At 37.5% G+C, this 17,625-nt stretch overlaps 2 protein-coding genes across 2 annotated transcripts in view; both read right to left on the minus strand.

Moving 5' to 3' along the window:
• Positions 1–973: 973 nt before the first annotated feature.
• On the minus strand, positions 974–3,028 carry LOC133519780 (uncharacterized). Its single transcript, XM_061853912.1, has 2 exons — positions 2,445–3,028; positions 974–1,911 (listed from the first exon to the last, which is right to left on the minus strand). The coding sequence occupies exons 1-2, from the start codon at positions 2,728–2,730 to the stop codon at positions 1,250–1,252; spliced, it is 948 nt and encodes a 315-aa protein (XP_061709896.1). The 5' UTR covers positions 2,731–3,028; the 3' UTR covers positions 974–1,249.
• Positions 3,029–7,622: 4,594 nt separating this feature from the next.
• LOC133520384 (arf-GAP with Rho-GAP domain, ANK repeat and PH domain-containing protein 2) overlaps positions 7,623–17,625 on the minus strand; it is a 38,251-nt gene continuing 28,248 nt past the window's right edge. The window contains exons 7-12 of the mRNA XM_061854807.1: positions 17,102–17,292; positions 16,541–16,777; positions 16,031–16,246; positions 14,467–14,607; positions 13,032–13,153; positions 7,623–12,136 (exon numbers count right to left, since the gene is read on the minus strand). Coding sequence (XP_061710791.1) covers positions 12,004–12,136; positions 13,032–13,153; positions 14,467–14,607; positions 16,031–16,246; positions 16,541–16,777; positions 17,102–17,292 — 1,040 coding nt within the window. The 3' untranslated portion in view covers positions 7,623–12,003. The remainder of the gene's footprint in view (positions 12,137–13,031; positions 13,154–14,466; positions 14,608–16,030; positions 16,247–16,540; positions 16,778–17,101; positions 17,293–17,625) is intronic.

The raw sequence follows: 17,625 nt of genomic DNA on the forward strand, positions 1-17,625 counted from the left end.
GCGCCCTATGTATTCGCTAACCTAATCTTTATTTATGAAATAAGCAAGTAAATATTGATTTAGGTTTGAGTAAACATGCAGTCCTTGACAATGTTAGTCAATAATGTGTACCTAGACCTACTCCAGATTAAAGCATCTACTCGTACTGAAACATCTTGATTGAAACGTTGTTTTCTATTCTTATCTAGAGAAGAAATTCTTCCTTTGTTCCATACGATACGAGTCCAAATATGGCCTGATGACTCAAAAAAACTACACCAGACCGCTTAGCAAGGCTTACATTGTCGCGCGCGACTCCAAACTTGAATTCGCACGCGACAATGATTAGTTATGCTAATCGGTCCGTATCAGAGTCACAGTAATGTGCCGTGGATGATTGATTACCCCTCAATTAGTAAATATTAATCTATGCATCTGTAAGAGTCTCCCTAAGATAAAGGATTTCTTTTTCCCCCGGTGACGTCGGAATCAGGTGAAAACGATGCCTAGCCGATGTGTGTAAGCTCTTTTTAGGGTTCCATAATCAACTTAAGAACCCTTATAGTTTCACCATGCCCGTCTGTCTGTCCGTCCGCGGATTTGCTCAACGGTCAAATAAAAACTACAAAATAAAAATATTTTTAGGGTACCCTCCAACAGTTTCTTTTTTTTTAGTTTTAATCCTATGGTGTGGCAGTGGGGCGTCGCTGGATAGACCTTATAAAACGAATAAGAGTTTCCAAATACCATTTCCAATTTCCACCACGATGAGTCCAAAAAATAAAATAAAATCGTGAAAGATAAGCTTTATAAATACCTACTTTCAATGAAAATTATACGAACATGATCGGTTAACTTCCCCTCTTAGGTGTCGGCTTACGTGAGCGAATAACTCGCGAACGCCAAGCAGCACGGCGCGGGTGAATTCAATCCTTTGAAACCTATGGAAGTGTTCTACGTGGGCGATCTCGTTCTGAACGCGAATGCCGTTCACAGATTAATAATATGTAGCTAGCTACAGATGGGACAGTGGCCTTGTGTTAGTTCCCTTTACTATAGTTGTGGCGCTGTAAACTTTTATAATCTGTGGCACTTATTTGACAGTAAAGACTAGGGATTTCAAGAATTAAAATTATCGATATCGATATTCTTTAGTGTTGTGACTACGATAAAAAATACGATGAATGACAGGACCCTCCTTCAGGAAATATGTACTTTCAAAAAGGATAACAAAAAAAAACTAGAGAATGTATTTAAATTATATTTATTTTTAATCTTTAGTAGCTTTTTGTCTTAAACGGTGCGCTTTGTATTTTTTATAAGCAGTAACATGCAAAGTATGCATTTTTAAAATTTTTTCTTTCTCATCCTCAGATGATGTAGTGAAGAACAGATTACTTACATTAATTAGGGTTTCTCCGTCATCGTCTTCACAGTTCATGGATGTTGACTGTGGGGCCAATATATTAGAGAGGACTATGGATTTAAAAGAATATATAAAAGTGTTTACGTCGGGATTCACATTTCTGTAATTAATTGCTCTTATACGACCAAAGAAGTTTTCGATGGGATCCTGATTGACAAAACGAGGGTAAAAATATTTCACTTTGTATTTAGAAAATAATATTTTTGATAAGCCCAGGAAACTTTTTAATGTGGTTATCCACCCTTCCAAGCATGGAACGCGTACATGTCTTGGCTGGCCATTACGTTTGGCCTGTTTGCTATTGCGGTCTAAAAATGTCATACTTTGCAATGTTCTTAGCGCATTTTGCCAAAAATCCTTATGGTTTGATGTTTCTTTAACAGCACATCTAAGTTTGCCTTTTCCTTGACCTGGTGATCCATTGACACAGTCAAATAACTCATCGAAAAATAAAACGACTGCAGCTGTCGTCTCCATAGTCTCTTGTGGATTATTGACTCGTTTGTCTGAAAGAAAAAATTGGTATGTACAATGATGGTAACAAAAACGATGTTTAATACAACTATACTTTTATTATGCAAAAAATGCTCATTGCCGGCATCGCCCCTGCGTAGTTTTGCGTAATATGCCCCACTGTTTTAATTCAATTACTAAGTAACTAAATCAACAAAAAGACGGCTTCTTAACTATATTAGAAATATGTGAAATAAATAATGCCACCGTCAGAATTTTATTTGAAATGTTCTGCTGAAGTATCCATAGGACAAAGTCTTGCAGGTACTAGCGAACCCGGCTTCGCACGGGTTACACTACTTAATCTTCCTCAAGAATCAGTCTATTGACAGGTGAAAACCGCATGAAAATCGTTCAGCAGTGTAATATTATTTTTAGTAAAAATACCATGAGCATAATATTTAATATAGATTATTCATTAATTTAAATATATTGCTAGGTACAAAAACATAATAATATATTTAGCAAAAACACCATGACAGAGTAAGAAAAATTTTACACACTAATAATTTAAATAAAAACTTACCTTCAGACGAGAGAGGGACACCGTGAAAAAATTCCTTTTCTGTGAAAAGGCAAGGGTAAGAATAGCGAATTCTTGACCCTGGGCTAAACTGAGTTTCGTCGAAATGTTTCTGACAAACACGTTTAGTCATTAGCTGACCCTTTGTCAGTCCCAGTAAATGTGGGTTAACTGGAACTAGAAACGACATCCACAAATTTCGCAAATGATCGTTTATCAGCATGCAAAATAGTCTGTGTGTGTCACTTGTTGATTCACAATCGAGAACACAACACTTTAATGGTGCCATATTCGGCAGCCACAAGGTACTCAACTCAACCAAGATGGGAGGAGGACACAAGAATTGTATTGCAAACCAGAGGAGGGTGGCTTCTCAGGGTACTCAACTCAACCAAGACGGGAGGAGAACGCAAGATAACCGACGCTCGACTCAAAGTTTACAAAACAACTAAAAGTGAGAATTGTCAAATTGAAATTTTTTCACTTGACACTGTTGACAGATAATTGACAGTTAAAGACCACAGATTATGTAATATAGGGTGCGATGCTAGCGCTAATACAATAGTAGCGGAACTAAAGTTGTCATACCCCTGATGCCGTTGGGCCGCCGCGCCGCGTCGCATCGCGAGTTATTCGCTCACGTAAGCCACTGCGTTAGTAAAAAGACGTACAAAAAACATAGAAGGGTAACTACGGAACCCTCTACATGGTCCGATATGATCTTGGTCCGTTTTTAATTTTTATTTTGTTTTAGGTATATCCCAGAACTTAAATCACAATTTGATTTACCAATCTATACAGTTAGTGGCTAGCTAGGCGTGAGTGAAAGGGCCCCTTGCCCACGGCCCCGGGCTTAAAGGCCCCCCGCGGGAGTCAAACCTTTTTAATTACCTTAAGAATACATATTGAAAGAAAAGGGTATCGTAGAGTTCGCCCACGGCTAGATTAATTCTCGCCACGTCACTGTATACAGGTACAGTCGCCATCAGATATATCGGAGCGACCAAGGCGCTCACAAATACCGGAACACGCCTGTATTGTCAAGGCGTTAAAGTGCTTGTTCAGATATTTGTGAACACTTTGGCCACTCCGATATATCTGGTAGCGACGTTACTACCCAATTATAATAATATATCCTCCTAGATACTAGAGTGATGTTAATTAACAGTTATTTAATTGCAAAATCTGACCGATCAGGTAAAACAGATATAGTATCGAACAAGCCGTTAACTATTATCCAAAGGAGAGAAATCTCTACAGTTTTGATGAACACACACGTTTTCTCTTCAGTGGACAGTAGTTAATATCTTGTTAGCATGTAGGTAATGATTTTATCATAATTATCCAAATAACAGACCGCGTAGCCAACGTTACAGTCGTTAACGCTCCGTAGCGTAGCGTAGTCATCTCTCTCTATCACTCTTCCATATTAGTGCGACTGTGACGGTTGCGTTTCGTTCGCCACGGAGCGTGAACGATGCACGTTGGCTCCACGGGCAGGAGTACCTTTTCATGTAGATAAGGTTTAAATAAGGAAATTAAACTGTAAAGTCATTAACTTTTGGGTAGTATGTCTACAGGAAAGACGGGAATATAGTTTTGAGTTTGACCTAGCCACAGACAGATATTGGCGTCAAACGTACGGCACCACTCTTTTTGCGTCGGGGCACTCCTTACGGCTTTTCTGGGCTCCGTTCGGTTCAGCCGGGCTAGCACATGATTGGCGCGACTATCCGTCCTTCTTTAATTTACATGATTAGGAAAAGACGGGTAGTCTATCTCGCCGCGAGATAGTCTCGCGCCAATCATGTACTAGGTCTACACCATTGCTACGAGCAATTATTAGGGTTGGCACAACTTGACGTCCCTATACGAGCACGTCCTTATGGTCGAAAGGGATAGTGCCATACATTAGAATGGGACAGCATAATTCGTCCCTGAATTCTTTACGGTAGTACTATTATTTATTCTGTGGTTAAAAACAGAAGTAAGAATCACCCAAACGACTGTCGTGAAGCAAACATCAGTTGCAAAGTTAAACGACAAATGGGTTTGTTTGGCTAACCAGTTAGTTCTTCGTTATCTATTTTCCGATTCTGGTAATAGCTACCTTGGATATTAATAATTGTCGAACCTTAAGGGCGAAATTCTTTTAAACGTCTTGCCGGCGGTGAGGCGAAAACAAGAGAGATTACTAATAGTATGGCACTTAAAAAAACCGTCAAGTGCGAGTTCGTTTACCTCGCGCACCGAGGGTTCCGTGCAAACTTTCAATTTTCTCATGTAACTACGAAATATCTTGACCAGAAGTATACTATTAGCATAATTGTGTACAGCGGCATTAATGGGCAAATTGGCTAACTAATTTGTGCGAATTGTATGTATGTTGGTTTTTCAGGGATAATTCTTTATCATGTGAACCGATTTCAATAATTCTTGTCTTATTTCAAAGAAGGTGTCTGTAGTGTAATTTCAAAGGAATTTCAACTATAATAAACACCCGCGAACGGGATTAACTTGCAAATTAAATTAAAAAATGTTTTTTGTTAATTAAAGAAAAAGTTATCAAGATAGAGGTCTGATTTTATTTTTCCTGTAATCGTTATGATAATGTTATAAGGAGGGGGGGGGGGGGGGGGGGGGGAGGGCCAATGGTATGTTTTTCACATGATCCTTCATAAGTAAATTTTTTAGGTAATTTTTAAAAATTAAATAAAAAAGTTTTGTAATGTTCAATTTGATCTCTTTCAAATGATACCCCGCTTGACTTTCCATAATTAAAATAAAAAAAATAAAAACATTACACTTCCAATATGTCTGGGTTAGCGTTGTTCATTACTATTCCACAAATCGATAGCTTAAGTACTTCTCGAGATATTTTGCAATGTGAAAGTCGAACGGACCGACAGAGACAGAGTCGCACCATAAGGGTTCCTTTTGTCCATACCATCCCATTACTGGCGCCTTTTCCATTATGGGGTGTTTACTATAAGTGTTCAGTCAAACATTTAATTTTGTATTCTTGAAATTGACCGTAATCCAATTCTGGATACCTAAAGCAATGGTATTATATAACATAGATAGGTTATACTCGTACATAAGGAGCACAAAAAATACTTCCATATTTATTTATGTACTTAAGAAATCTATTATTTTTGGTTAATTTTCGCATTCTATCTCTCGTTGAAAAACATGAGCTTGTCTCTCTCTTGCGGCGAGCGGGAGCTCGTTATTACGTGCACATTCCTCGTTTGCCTAGGTCTTTCGTGGTCTACGTGCAGCTAAAGACAACTTGCACAATTTGTCACAAGATAGATAAGCGCTTTCATTTTGGAACGCCTATAACCTATCCCTATTTAGGAAACGAAAGGCTTAAGCGCTCGAATAAACTGTTTTAAAACTATTCTAAGTGATTTTATTATCTAGGAAGTCAATTTACCCATGTTCATTCCAATCACTAAATACAATTATAACTCCTTTTATCCGAATACAATTATGCATATTTAGATTAGACGTTAATTATTACGTCTACTGGGTGCATACTTCTTAGCCAAGGTGCCAATCGTTAATGCTCCATAACGTAGCGTAGTCATCTCTCTCTTCCATATTAGTGCGACTGTGACGCTTGCGTTTCGCTTGCTACGGGGGGTTAACGATTGACGTGTTGACTACGCGGGTAGGGTGCGGTAGCCAACGTGCCAATCGTTAACGCGACTACGCTACGAAACGTTTACGATTGGCATGTTGACTACGCAGGTTGTTGTGCCATCGGCAAAATTTCCACGTGGAAAGATTTCAGAAACTTTCATATTTTTGTATGACAATCGGAATTTTCCATTTCCAAAATGTAAGTTTCCTCTATTTTCTGTAAAATTCTCCTGAAACTTTACGACTTTCCCAACTTTATTGAGACTTCCGCAACTTGCATATCTGTAATTATTTACAGATATGCAAGTTTGAAATTCATACAAAACACCGTGATATAAATAAAATGATTGAATGAATTCGTATGATACAAAAAAACCTTACATTACGTTTTAAAATACAAGGATACAAAGAGCAGACGTACGATGACCTATGTATGTAATTCCACCTGTTCATCAATCACTCCGTTCGCCTCTTGTGTAATGGCGAGACCTACATATAAAACAATAGTATCTTTTGGTCGAGACAAGGAAAGTTAATTTATCAAAAAGGCCAATAAACAATAGACAATAGAGGGTTTTTCCCACTAGTTACCACCAAGTTGTTACCAGTACCAGTGGTAACTACTGGGATTTTTTTCCCACCTTAAACCACTGGTAACAACAGGGATTTTTTCTTCCCAGTAGTTACCTCTGGTAAAAGGTGGGATTTTTTTCCCACCAAAATTTGGTTAGCATTCAATACTAATAAAAAATAGTATAATTTCGAATTAATTTTAAGTACATTCGTTATTCGTTTAATTATAAGTCGATTAGTGTATCAGTAAACTGCCTTAAAAGTGATAATCGGTCTTTGACTGATTTGTTTGTTCGTTCGTATAATTGTGACGTTATTTATTGAATTATTCATAGATGACGTCATAATTAGTTCAATTTCCAATTAATAAGATAAATGCTCTCATGATCTCGAGGTTGATGGCAAAAAGAAAAAAAAAACATATAATGAAAGGACTAGCTTTTCGGTGAAGGAAATCATCGTGAGGAAACCTGCATACATCTGCGAAGAAATTCAAAGGTGTATGTGAAGTCCCCAATCCGCATTGGGCTAGCGTGGGGACTATAGCCCGAGCCCTCTCGCACATGAGAGGAGGCCTGTGCCCAGGAGGGACGTATATAAGCTGAATTATTATTATTATTTTTATAATTAAAGGAAACTTCCTACAACATCTAAGTCTGACAGCGATTCAGGGACGAATCATACTGTCCCTTTCTAATGTATGGTACTATCCCTTTCGGCTATTTAGGGTTGTCAAAATTCAAGTCATTATCTTGTGCACGTATAGGGACGTCAAGTTGTGCCAACCCTAATAATTGCTCGTAGCAATGCTGAGCCGAAGTGAACCGAGAATGCCCGAAAGGATCACTTTCGTCCCCCTGTTTTAAATTTTAGGTCATAAAAAGGCCTATGTTTGATGATCTGATGACCACGAGTAGTTGCTTCATCTACTGGGTAATCTGTACAGTGAAAAAATACACATGGTTGAAATACAATTTTATTTACAATAATAGTTATAAATACATAACATGTGACAGTTTTTACTTATTTTTTATTTATAGTACATAAGAGCGAGGCCCTTATTACATGTGTTCACCCATTAATGGAGATTGTATTATTTCTACATTTTTATTATGTATTTTACTACGATCTTTAATTCAAAATTCAACTCCAACCTTTTATGAAAAACCATCAAATATGATATAAAAGAGAAACACTAGATACAAATCATAAAAATTCCACATTTCTTAATATGTCATTGCTAATAATAATTATGCATGATATATTATAATGATAATATTACTTACATGTTATTATTGTTTATATTCAGTCAAGTGCAAAAATATGTATCGAAAGAATCGTCTCATAAATATTGTACTACGCTCTTGTTACACTGGAATAAGATGCTATGGGACATATTTTTGGGTAAGATGTGTACACCCATATTTTTACACTTCACTGTTCAATATAATAAATTGACATTTTTATCATTAAATTGACGTGCAGTTTTTGGGAGTGGGGGCGTTTAGCCAGTCGCCGACACTGTTCTAATTTTAATTTTATTGCTAAAGGTACAGTCAAAAGATTTACTTTGGGACCCATTTCGTACCTTGTGACAATCGTATGAGGTCTCTAACGAGTGCAAGGTACGACATAGGTTACAAATTAAATCTTTTGGCGTTCGTTCCATCATCTTTATTCTAGTATACTCGCCATCAGATGTATCAGAGCTGCCAAGGTCCTGCTCAAAAATACCTGAACATGCACTTTAACGTCTTGATAATAAAGCCTGTGTTCAGATATTTGTGAACACATTGGGCGCGCCGATTTATCTGATGGCGACTGCACCTGTTCATTATAAAATCAATTAAAAATGTTTGATTAATACGTACTTTTATTTAGGAATTCATATAGCTACAGATAAATGTATTTTTAATAATATCTCAGTACAGGAAATTTTGTATTTCTTCTTTTGAAGTCAATCAAAAATTAAAATGAAATATAAACTATATTTTTTGAACTCCATTTTTAACTGCCATATTTAATAATTAATAATATATAAATATGGCATGTAATCGTAATTAATTTGTAGAAAATACTCCAAGTGTAAATAATTATTTAAACATGTATATTTAAACGCTCTCTGTTTATATAATTTCTCTATGGAGCGAGCTTTCCCATCTCACTGTAATATAAATATAAAACTATTTTACAAATATATTTTTCTATTTGACATTGGTAGTGCATCACATGCATTTGGTAGCTTATCGCTTTACTCTACAAAAAAAAGAACACACGTCACGTCATGCGTCACTTTCGCACTTACATACTAGTTAGAACGTGACAGGCATGGTGACACAAGATAAAGAATCGGCCATCTTAGCCCTACAGTGTACTCTTATTATACTTACTTGAATATATTTTAATTCATTCTATTATATAGTAGATCTTTGCTTAAAGTAAATAATGTTATACTTGCAGAAAATCAGCTTCAGTCCTAGTACGTATACGTGTTTTTGAGTCAACGTGTAAAGTATGAATATTTTTTTAAAGCATACTATATTTTTTTCAAATTCGTATTTCATATCAATACTTAAAAGTGCCGCTTTCACCTTTGATTTATTTTTTAATATAACCAATTTTCACAATAATTGTCTATTTATTTATTTTCGCATCAGAACCACTTAGAAGTCTCAGATTTATTAAATTACTTAAACTATTATACCTATACCTGTGTGGTAGGTAATTCATAAGAATAACATTTCAATATTGTATATATGTATACATAACAATAATATTCAGTATATCAACTACAATACAAAATATATTACTGTCAAAACAAATAGTGTCATCATTTCTTTGATACTCATGATAACTGGCATGTTAGCACCGATTCAGACTTTCGAGTTATGGTAGTATTTTGACGCATATTTCCAATTTCGAAATATTCGAGAACATTAAAATGATTATTTTTATATATCAATCAAAACCGATACCTAAAGTAGAATTCAATAGAAATGGCAAATTATTTTATTTTTATTTATTTATTTAGAATACATACCGTCATATATAATACATATGTCAAAAGTACATAATACGCACATAAAACTTACTACTAAAAATACCTGGAGGTTCATATAATACATATGTCACAGAAAATTAACAACTATAGGGACCGTGCGCGTTGAAGGGTCTGCCATCTTGTGGCCTGAATCGGAACAATAAATATGTACATTTACACGTCACGTGTTTTCTTGTGCATAGTAGGTTCTGCCATCTTGTGGGCTACATCAGAACAATAAACATCACATTTACACCTCGCGCCAAAAATCTGACAGCTCCTGTGCTGCCTCCTACAGTTCATGCACGCTCCCTATTGTAATTTGTAATTATGTAAACAAATATGAAAGATTTTGTTAGCATTTGACGTATAACCTAAGTTTTACGATGGTCGTTTTCATTGAAATATTAATAATCAACATATTTTAACTACTAATTGATATAAATAAAAGTATTAAGTATGTGCACTGTTGATAAAATGATGGTTGTCATGAAAAAGTGCGAGATTGCGAAGAAATTAAGGTAAATACGTTTACATTATTTATCATTTCTGTCGAATTCTACTTTAGGTATGTTGTTTCAAAAAGATTTCTTCGTTTTAAAATACTGGCAACCCTCTAGAGTCTAGGGAAGCAAGCGCAAGCTTCTTTTATTTCGGGTGATAGCCTAAGTGGCACACCAAGGCGTACATTCTAAAATTGTACCTTTAGAACACTTATAATATAGCCAAAATCTGATGTCTTATATCTTAAATGTTAGATAATGTGATAATTATCTGTTCTGCGGGCCTAGCCAAGAAGACAACCGTTTATCGACAAACGCCAATTGAAACATATCGGGAAGACTAAGCGATAAAATGCTTCGTGATCATATCCATGCATTATTTAACCCTTTTTTAGGCCGCACTATACAAGGTTTTCCTAAAAAATCCAAATATATTCCAATTGATCCAGCTGTGATGATTCATTTGAAGACAAGTCACATTTTCCGAAAATGTATTACAATTTGAACCTTAATGGCTTAATGCTAAAGTTGAAATTCTAGACGCGTGCCTTTTTTTTTTCATTTTATATGCCATTAGAGGACTCAAATGCTTTATTTAAATTTTAAATCTACTTGTGTGAAATGTGATCAGTCAAGTCCAAGTAGGATGGCAGATTTCATAAGCAAATAATTAAAATGTATAGGTAATATTTAACCTTTTGGACGCCAAGAACCCCTAAAGTCGTTACTAGTGCCCACAGCGCCAAGGACAACTATAGGGACCGTGCGCGTTGGAGGGTCTGCCATCTTGTGGCCTGAATCGGAACCACAAACATGTACATTTACACGTCACGTGTTTTCTTGTGCATAGTAGGTTCTGCCATCTTGTGGGCTACATCGGAACAATAAACATCACATTTACGCCTCGCGCCAGAAATCTGACGGCTCCTGTGCTGCCTCCTACAGTTCATGCACGCTCCCTAGTCTTTTTCAAATGAGAAAGGTAGGCTAACACATGTCAAAAAGTGATTATGGGGTTGTGATAATGCAATTTAGAACCGATTTTTTACGATTCTCGATTAAATCTGCAAAGGGAATGTAATCGCTTCTATTGGTGATGATTTATATTTTTAAGTAAATATACCTTCACAATTGGACGCGACTGTAACTGTATTGCAATTGAGTTCTGTTTTACATAAAGAAACTCAACGATATTAAAATTTATCTTTTTATTTTTATCATCTAATATTACATATTTTAATGATTTGTGTATATTATAATGAGATATGTTAAGCTACGAAGATACATATGTTTTGGCCTATTAGCTTTATTTACTAGACTGGTTTCTATTGATGTTTTCTATAAATCTGCACCTATTAGGATCTTTCGGTTTGGCTCATGGTTGACTGGTAGAGAATGCCTTCTGGCATTAAGTCCGCCATTTGTACTCTTCATGTATTGTGCAATAAAGTTTAAATAAATAAAATAAATAAATTATGGAGTGTATACTATAAACGATTTCAACTTGGTTAGGCCCCTTGATCTGACACTATTACAATTCATGCACATAGTCCTTGGATCCGCTGGGAGCCCTACTTGGCAGACCCCCCTTAGTAGGCAAGCGTGGGCATTTTGGGTCCATTTGAAAATAACGTTCTGCGTTCCGAAGCCTATCCTGACGACCGACGTTACCTTGACAGCGTTAATTTTAAGCTAGCAAATTTTGAAACCCGGTTATAAATAATACGATTAAGGCTCTTTCTGGATATTTGAAGTCAGATTTTGAGGGCAAGTAATATGTCCGACATGTGTGTGTGTGTTACGTGATCACGAGACGGGGAGACGGCAGTATGTCTGTGTGTTCGGCGAACGTCATCGCAGCGGTCCACTTGAGTTGTTCCTCGGTGACAGCGCCGGCTATGGTGCACCCGAACCACGGCCGATCCTTGCTCCTGTTAACACATTTAGTGTTAGCAAAGAGAATTTAATATACAGATGGATTGTCAACGTAAATTTAATAGACACAGTAAATTTAGTGCCATCTTTCGACAGATGCATAAAACTTTTAAAACGCTTTGTCTTTGATCATTATTCTTTCACAGATATGTGTTAAATATCAAAAAGTGGCGCCATCTAATAGATCATAGGTCAAAGGTCAACATTTCGAGCTATGCGCGAATGAGCGATAACTACGCTCTATTAGGTTATGTGAGCACTGACTGATTGACTTTAACAGCTGGAGACGCCTTGTATGTAATTTTCTGTACAAAAGTTTTACGTAACGTACAAATAGCCATGTCAGATATACATCAGTCCATACAATACATATGACCATTGGCCGAGGTTCTCGACAGACAGGTAAGCTATTAACGGCTCCAGTTATTAAATCCTCCAAGACTAGCACGTTATTATTTCGCCTATGCAAATAATGGACCCGGGTACGTCCTTAAACTACGTCCAAAAGAGAGGTATGGGCATTGCGAATGTCATCTCGCTTTGTGTGGTAGGGCACAGCCAATGGATGTCACTCCAGGTCTAGAGCAGAGCCCAACTGGGGAAGTACCTCTACCTCACAGAAAACAGCAGCCAAATAACACTAGACCCTACTCATAGTGTTGTGTTCCTGCCGGTGAGTAATTTTGCCTGAGATCAACGAGGGGGGGCGGGTTTAGGGTCAGCAACGCGCATGTAAATAAATGCAGGCGTACATAGGCTACGGACACTGCTTACCATCAGGCGGGCCGTATGCTTGATTGCCACCGACGTAGTATAAAAAAAAAGTTGATTCGCCCAATTTCACTTACAAATCCAGAAAGCACACAGAAACTAATTAAAAATGTATGGTACCTTTTCTGCTTGTTGCGCGGCACGAAGGTGATGGCCCAGCGCGACTGGGGGTTCCTTTTCGGCTCGTGGCCCACGTACCACAAGATGTCTTTTATGTGCCACTCATCAATCTTGTGCGAGCCCTGCGAAGTAAGTAAAATATATCTTGTTCTATAACAATTATCAGAGCCCGTACATTTCATGCCGTTGACAGAAAAATGACGTCACGCTACATAGAGTATGATTCCAATTAGTATTTTCGTAATAATTAATCATTTGTCAACCTCTTTAGGTAACTGATACATATACTTGACAATCAGTATAGAAACGTCTAACTGACTTTCATTTTATTGTCACACAAATAAATAATAGATTATTAATTTATGAAATAATACATATTTTTGGTTTTTAACAGCGTAACAAGCTTTTATTCACGTAACAAGTATTTATTATGATACCCATCAATAAGTAAGTTATCTAAATTTGTAGTAACTCCCTGTATGTTAAATTACGTCATTTTTGCGTCAACGGCATGAAAAGTACGGGCCCTGATAATTATATTTAGAGTCACTTTTTACAGAGAAGAAAAAAATTACCTACACTGGGCAGTTTGAGAGAAATTTTCTCCCGGGGATGCTCCGGCTATGGAATAAGCTCCGAGGTTTTTCCCGAAGGTCCAGTACGGGGTTCAAAAAAGGAGTGTACAGGTTTTTAATGGAACACCTCTGGATGTCAGGCGTCTATAGGCTACGGTGATTGCTTACCATCATATGCTTGTTTGTCACCGACATGGTATAAAAAAATTGTTCTATTTAGTTTCAAAAACATCACTTTTGATAAAATATGAATAAGGATAAACATACTCAGGGTAGATTGTCACGATCGTTTTTATTCCAGCTACCGTGTTATCGAGTTCCAGGTATAAAAGAAAACATAAACAAATGTATTGTTTATAGAATATGTAAAATATCTGTTTAACTGTGTCATAATTTTTGTAAATTGATCTAATAGAGTTTTTATAAATAAAACTATTAATTTAAAAAGTTAATAACCTCCCTACGCTAAATATATAGGTACCAACAAATTCTATTTTATGCCAAAAATGCCTTACTGCATTTTGGAAGAGGCGATACTCTTCAAAAGATCCATCCGATTTCTATGAAACATAGCTAAGAACCACTGCAAGAAAACACACTTACACGTAAAAAAACCGCATCGAAATCGGCCTGTCCGTTGGAGAGCTACGATTCCACAGATAAACATTGCATCAAACATATAACAGCCCTCTTTTTTCATCGGGGGTTACGAAGGAAAACTAACACTGTTATTATATACTTACTTTACTCTTTGCTGTTATGATTAAGATCCAAAAGACAGGACTTTTATAATTAGTAGTTTTTGAACCGCTTTGCGGTCAGAACCCAAATTCTAAATACTAATAAATGCTGGTACAAACCTGTTTGTCCTTGAAGTAGCACAGCTTGCCGTTCTGGAACTCGAACATGTGCAGCTTGAAGGTCTTCATGGCCTCGCTGGCGAAACGCAGCTCGGCGCACACCAGCCCCGTGTTCCTGAGCGCCTCCATTTCGTGAAGGATCTGTTTAGACGAGATATCCAGCCGTTAAATAAATAAATCTTCTTCCTCGCGTTGTCCCGGCATTTTGCCACGGCTCATGGGAGCCTGGGGTCCGCTTGACAACTAATCCCAAGATTTGGCGTAGGCACTAGTTTTTACGAAAGCGACTGCCATCTGACCTTCCAACCCAGAGGGGTAAACTAGGCCTTGTTGGGATTAGTCCGGTTTCCTCACGATGTTTTCCTTCACCGAAAAGCGACTGGTAAATATCAAATGATATTTCGTACGTAAGTTCCGAAAAACTCATTGGTACGAGCCAGGGTTTGAACCCGCGACCTCCGGATTGCAAGTCGCACGCTCTTACCGCTAGGCCACCAGCGCTTTTTTTTTAAATAAATAAATAAATATTATAAATAAATTTTGTACACATATTTAGTGAAGCCAGGGGATCTATTTTCGGACCAGTGCACGTGCAGAAACTGTCTGATCATGATCATCAGTGAGTGAGTCAGTGACGAAATCGGGGTTGTTTACATATCAATAAAATCTTAAGTATAAGAGTTATGTAACTGAAACATTTATATGTTTAATAAGTCGACTGTTGACATCATATCCCGAGAATTTTGTTTATCCGGTATGATCCAAACCCAAGTTACATACATCGGGGTTTTTGGTGCGGGAATGTTTTACACGAGGCAAAAAACAGGTATAAACTATAAAAATCGATACTATTTTAATATTTCTAAGCGCATTTGGAGCTTACTGTCTATTATTAATTCATAGTTTGGTAATTATTTTACAATAAACAAAGTTATAAATACACGAAAACATTCCCGCACCAAAAACCCCGAAGTTATGAGGGTTAAAGATCTTTCAAAGCAAACGCTATCTTCCATTTAGTACAGTAGTAGTTACATTAAATTATATTTTTAAATTATAATTTATAGATTAAGTTTGTAGATATGCATGCACCATCTGGACAATATTTGTATGCCTAATGGCTAAGCACAGTGATACTTTCTTATTTACATTTGTATGATCTGTGAAAACCTATGTTTACAAACAAATAAATATATGATTTATGATTTCATTTGTACCTTTTTTTGTATCGCTTTACGGAAACAATCTCTGAGAAGGTGGTTATAAGTTTAACCCTTTTTAAGGCGTAATAGTGTCACGAATTATGCAAATTTTAACCCTATCACTTTGAAATAAAGTTCAAAATCAGGTGGGTAATATATTCCCTCTCAATCTCAAACTCAATCGGAGCGTTAAATAGCCTCGATTGTTACTAAGAAGATAATTATCCTTCCTATCTTCCTTGTCCCATAATCCCCAGCGCAGCAGCACGTCCAGTACCAACTCGTCGATATGCACCACTCGCTTCATGGACGCGTCGCCTATCACCTGATCTAGCATGAGATGGGAGTAATATGGAACCCACTTTATTCTCTCTGACCAGCAGATAGTTGTCCTTCCTGTCATCCTCGTCCCAGTATCCCCAGCGCAGCACCACGTCTAGCACCACCTCGTTGATATGCACCACTCGCTTCATGGACTCGTTGCATATGACTTCCTCTAGCATGAGAAGATGCGAGTCGACCTTGGCTTTCTCGGAGAGTTGGATGCATATGTCGGCGCTTGTCGTGCTTGGCGTTAGCTGTGGGAGAATTATTTTATTATAATGTGTTTAAAGGCAATTTTTCATATTTGTAAAACAAAGTTAACCATTTTACCTACAAAAAGAGCTGCTGTAGAATTTTCTAAACATTGAAATTATAGAAATAGTACATTATCGACGACGCTAGAAAGAGCAAAACCGAGCATTGTGTATTTAGGTAAGCATTCTAATAAGCACCCGTCGTAGGGCACCGTTATTCGGCCTCACTCGCTGTTATTCGGCCTCGCTCGCAGTTATTCGGCCTCGCTCGCCATTATTCGGCCTCGTACTCACCGCGACTTGATAACACGTCGTCCGATCCTTCACATAGATCCACGCCTTCAAATCACCAGCCGCCTTTGGGGCAGAAGGCGCTCTATTACTAAGCACTCTCATCAGTACTCGTCGCACGGCCCCCTCTCGACGCTTTTCGGCCTCGGTAGGCTCCCATACGGCCTCGTAGTTGGCTATCAGGTCGCGGACAACGTATACTTCTTTGGAGTACCATGATGTGTTCAGGGTGTTGCTCGTCTATGGGAAAAAACAACATTACATACATTCGTCGTCAGTTGTATCGTCCAGCTATCTGGTCGGAAAAAGTGGGCAAAGTCTATTTTTAGTGGGCAAAGTATATTTTTTTAGTCACTTCACAGTCCGTCTTCAATAGGATTTTTGTGGTGTTTTATATATTGTCATACATAGTGAGATTTATGTTATTGAATACCAATGTACGTACAATAATGCCAACAATACCGTTTACCATAAGTACATTTGAAGTCAGGCAGTCGATAAGTAAACTTCCTACGGCAGCTCTAATTTTCCACGATAATTCTAGGCTCTTATGTTTGTACTTACCAAAGCAGCTGGCATCAAAGTAGGCGCCCATACAGACGCAAGGTTCTCTGCACTCATCTTATTGGCGTGCGCCATACTGTGTAAAAAGTGCAAGTGGGCGAATAACTTGCGCGCCGTGTTTCGCGCCACGAGAGGAAGAGATGACATCACGCGACGGTAGATGGTGTTGCGGGCCGCTGGGTCGTCTTGATCTGGAAACAATAATAGTACATTACGATACAAGTGCGAAAAATAGGAAATTCGAAACGAGTGGCGATAAATTAAATACGACCGAAGGGAGTGTTTTAAATTGACACGAGTTGTGAATTACCTATTTGCACATGTATCGTACAACGTTTTACAGTACATATGGCCCTTTAAATGTTCGACACAGTAACGTAATATGCTAATTTTCGCACTAGTGCGGTAAAGTAGTACCATACGTACTGTAATAGTACAAAACGAGTGGAGTTAAATTAAACACGACCGAAGGGAGTGTTTTAAATTGACACGAGTTGTGAATTACCTATTTGCACATGTATCGT

Source organism: Cydia pomonella, chromosome 1, assembly GCF_033807575.1.
Source record: "Cydia pomonella isolate Wapato2018A chromosome 1, ilCydPomo1, whole genome shotgun sequence".
Classification (NCBI taxonomy): domain Eukaryota; kingdom Metazoa; phylum Arthropoda; class Insecta; order Lepidoptera; family Tortricidae; genus Cydia; species Cydia pomonella.

Bases quoted from the DNA above. Each gene is read 5' to 3' on its own strand.
- LOC133519780 (XM_061853912.1), bottom strand. From the start codon at position 2,730: ATGGCACCATTAAAGTGTTGTGTTCTCGATTGTGAATCAACAAGTGAC. The intron at 1,912-2,444 runs GTAAGTTTTTAT...TTTTTCTTTCAG, and splicing joins TGTCCCTCTCTCGTCTGAAG to ACAAACGAGTCAATAATCCA.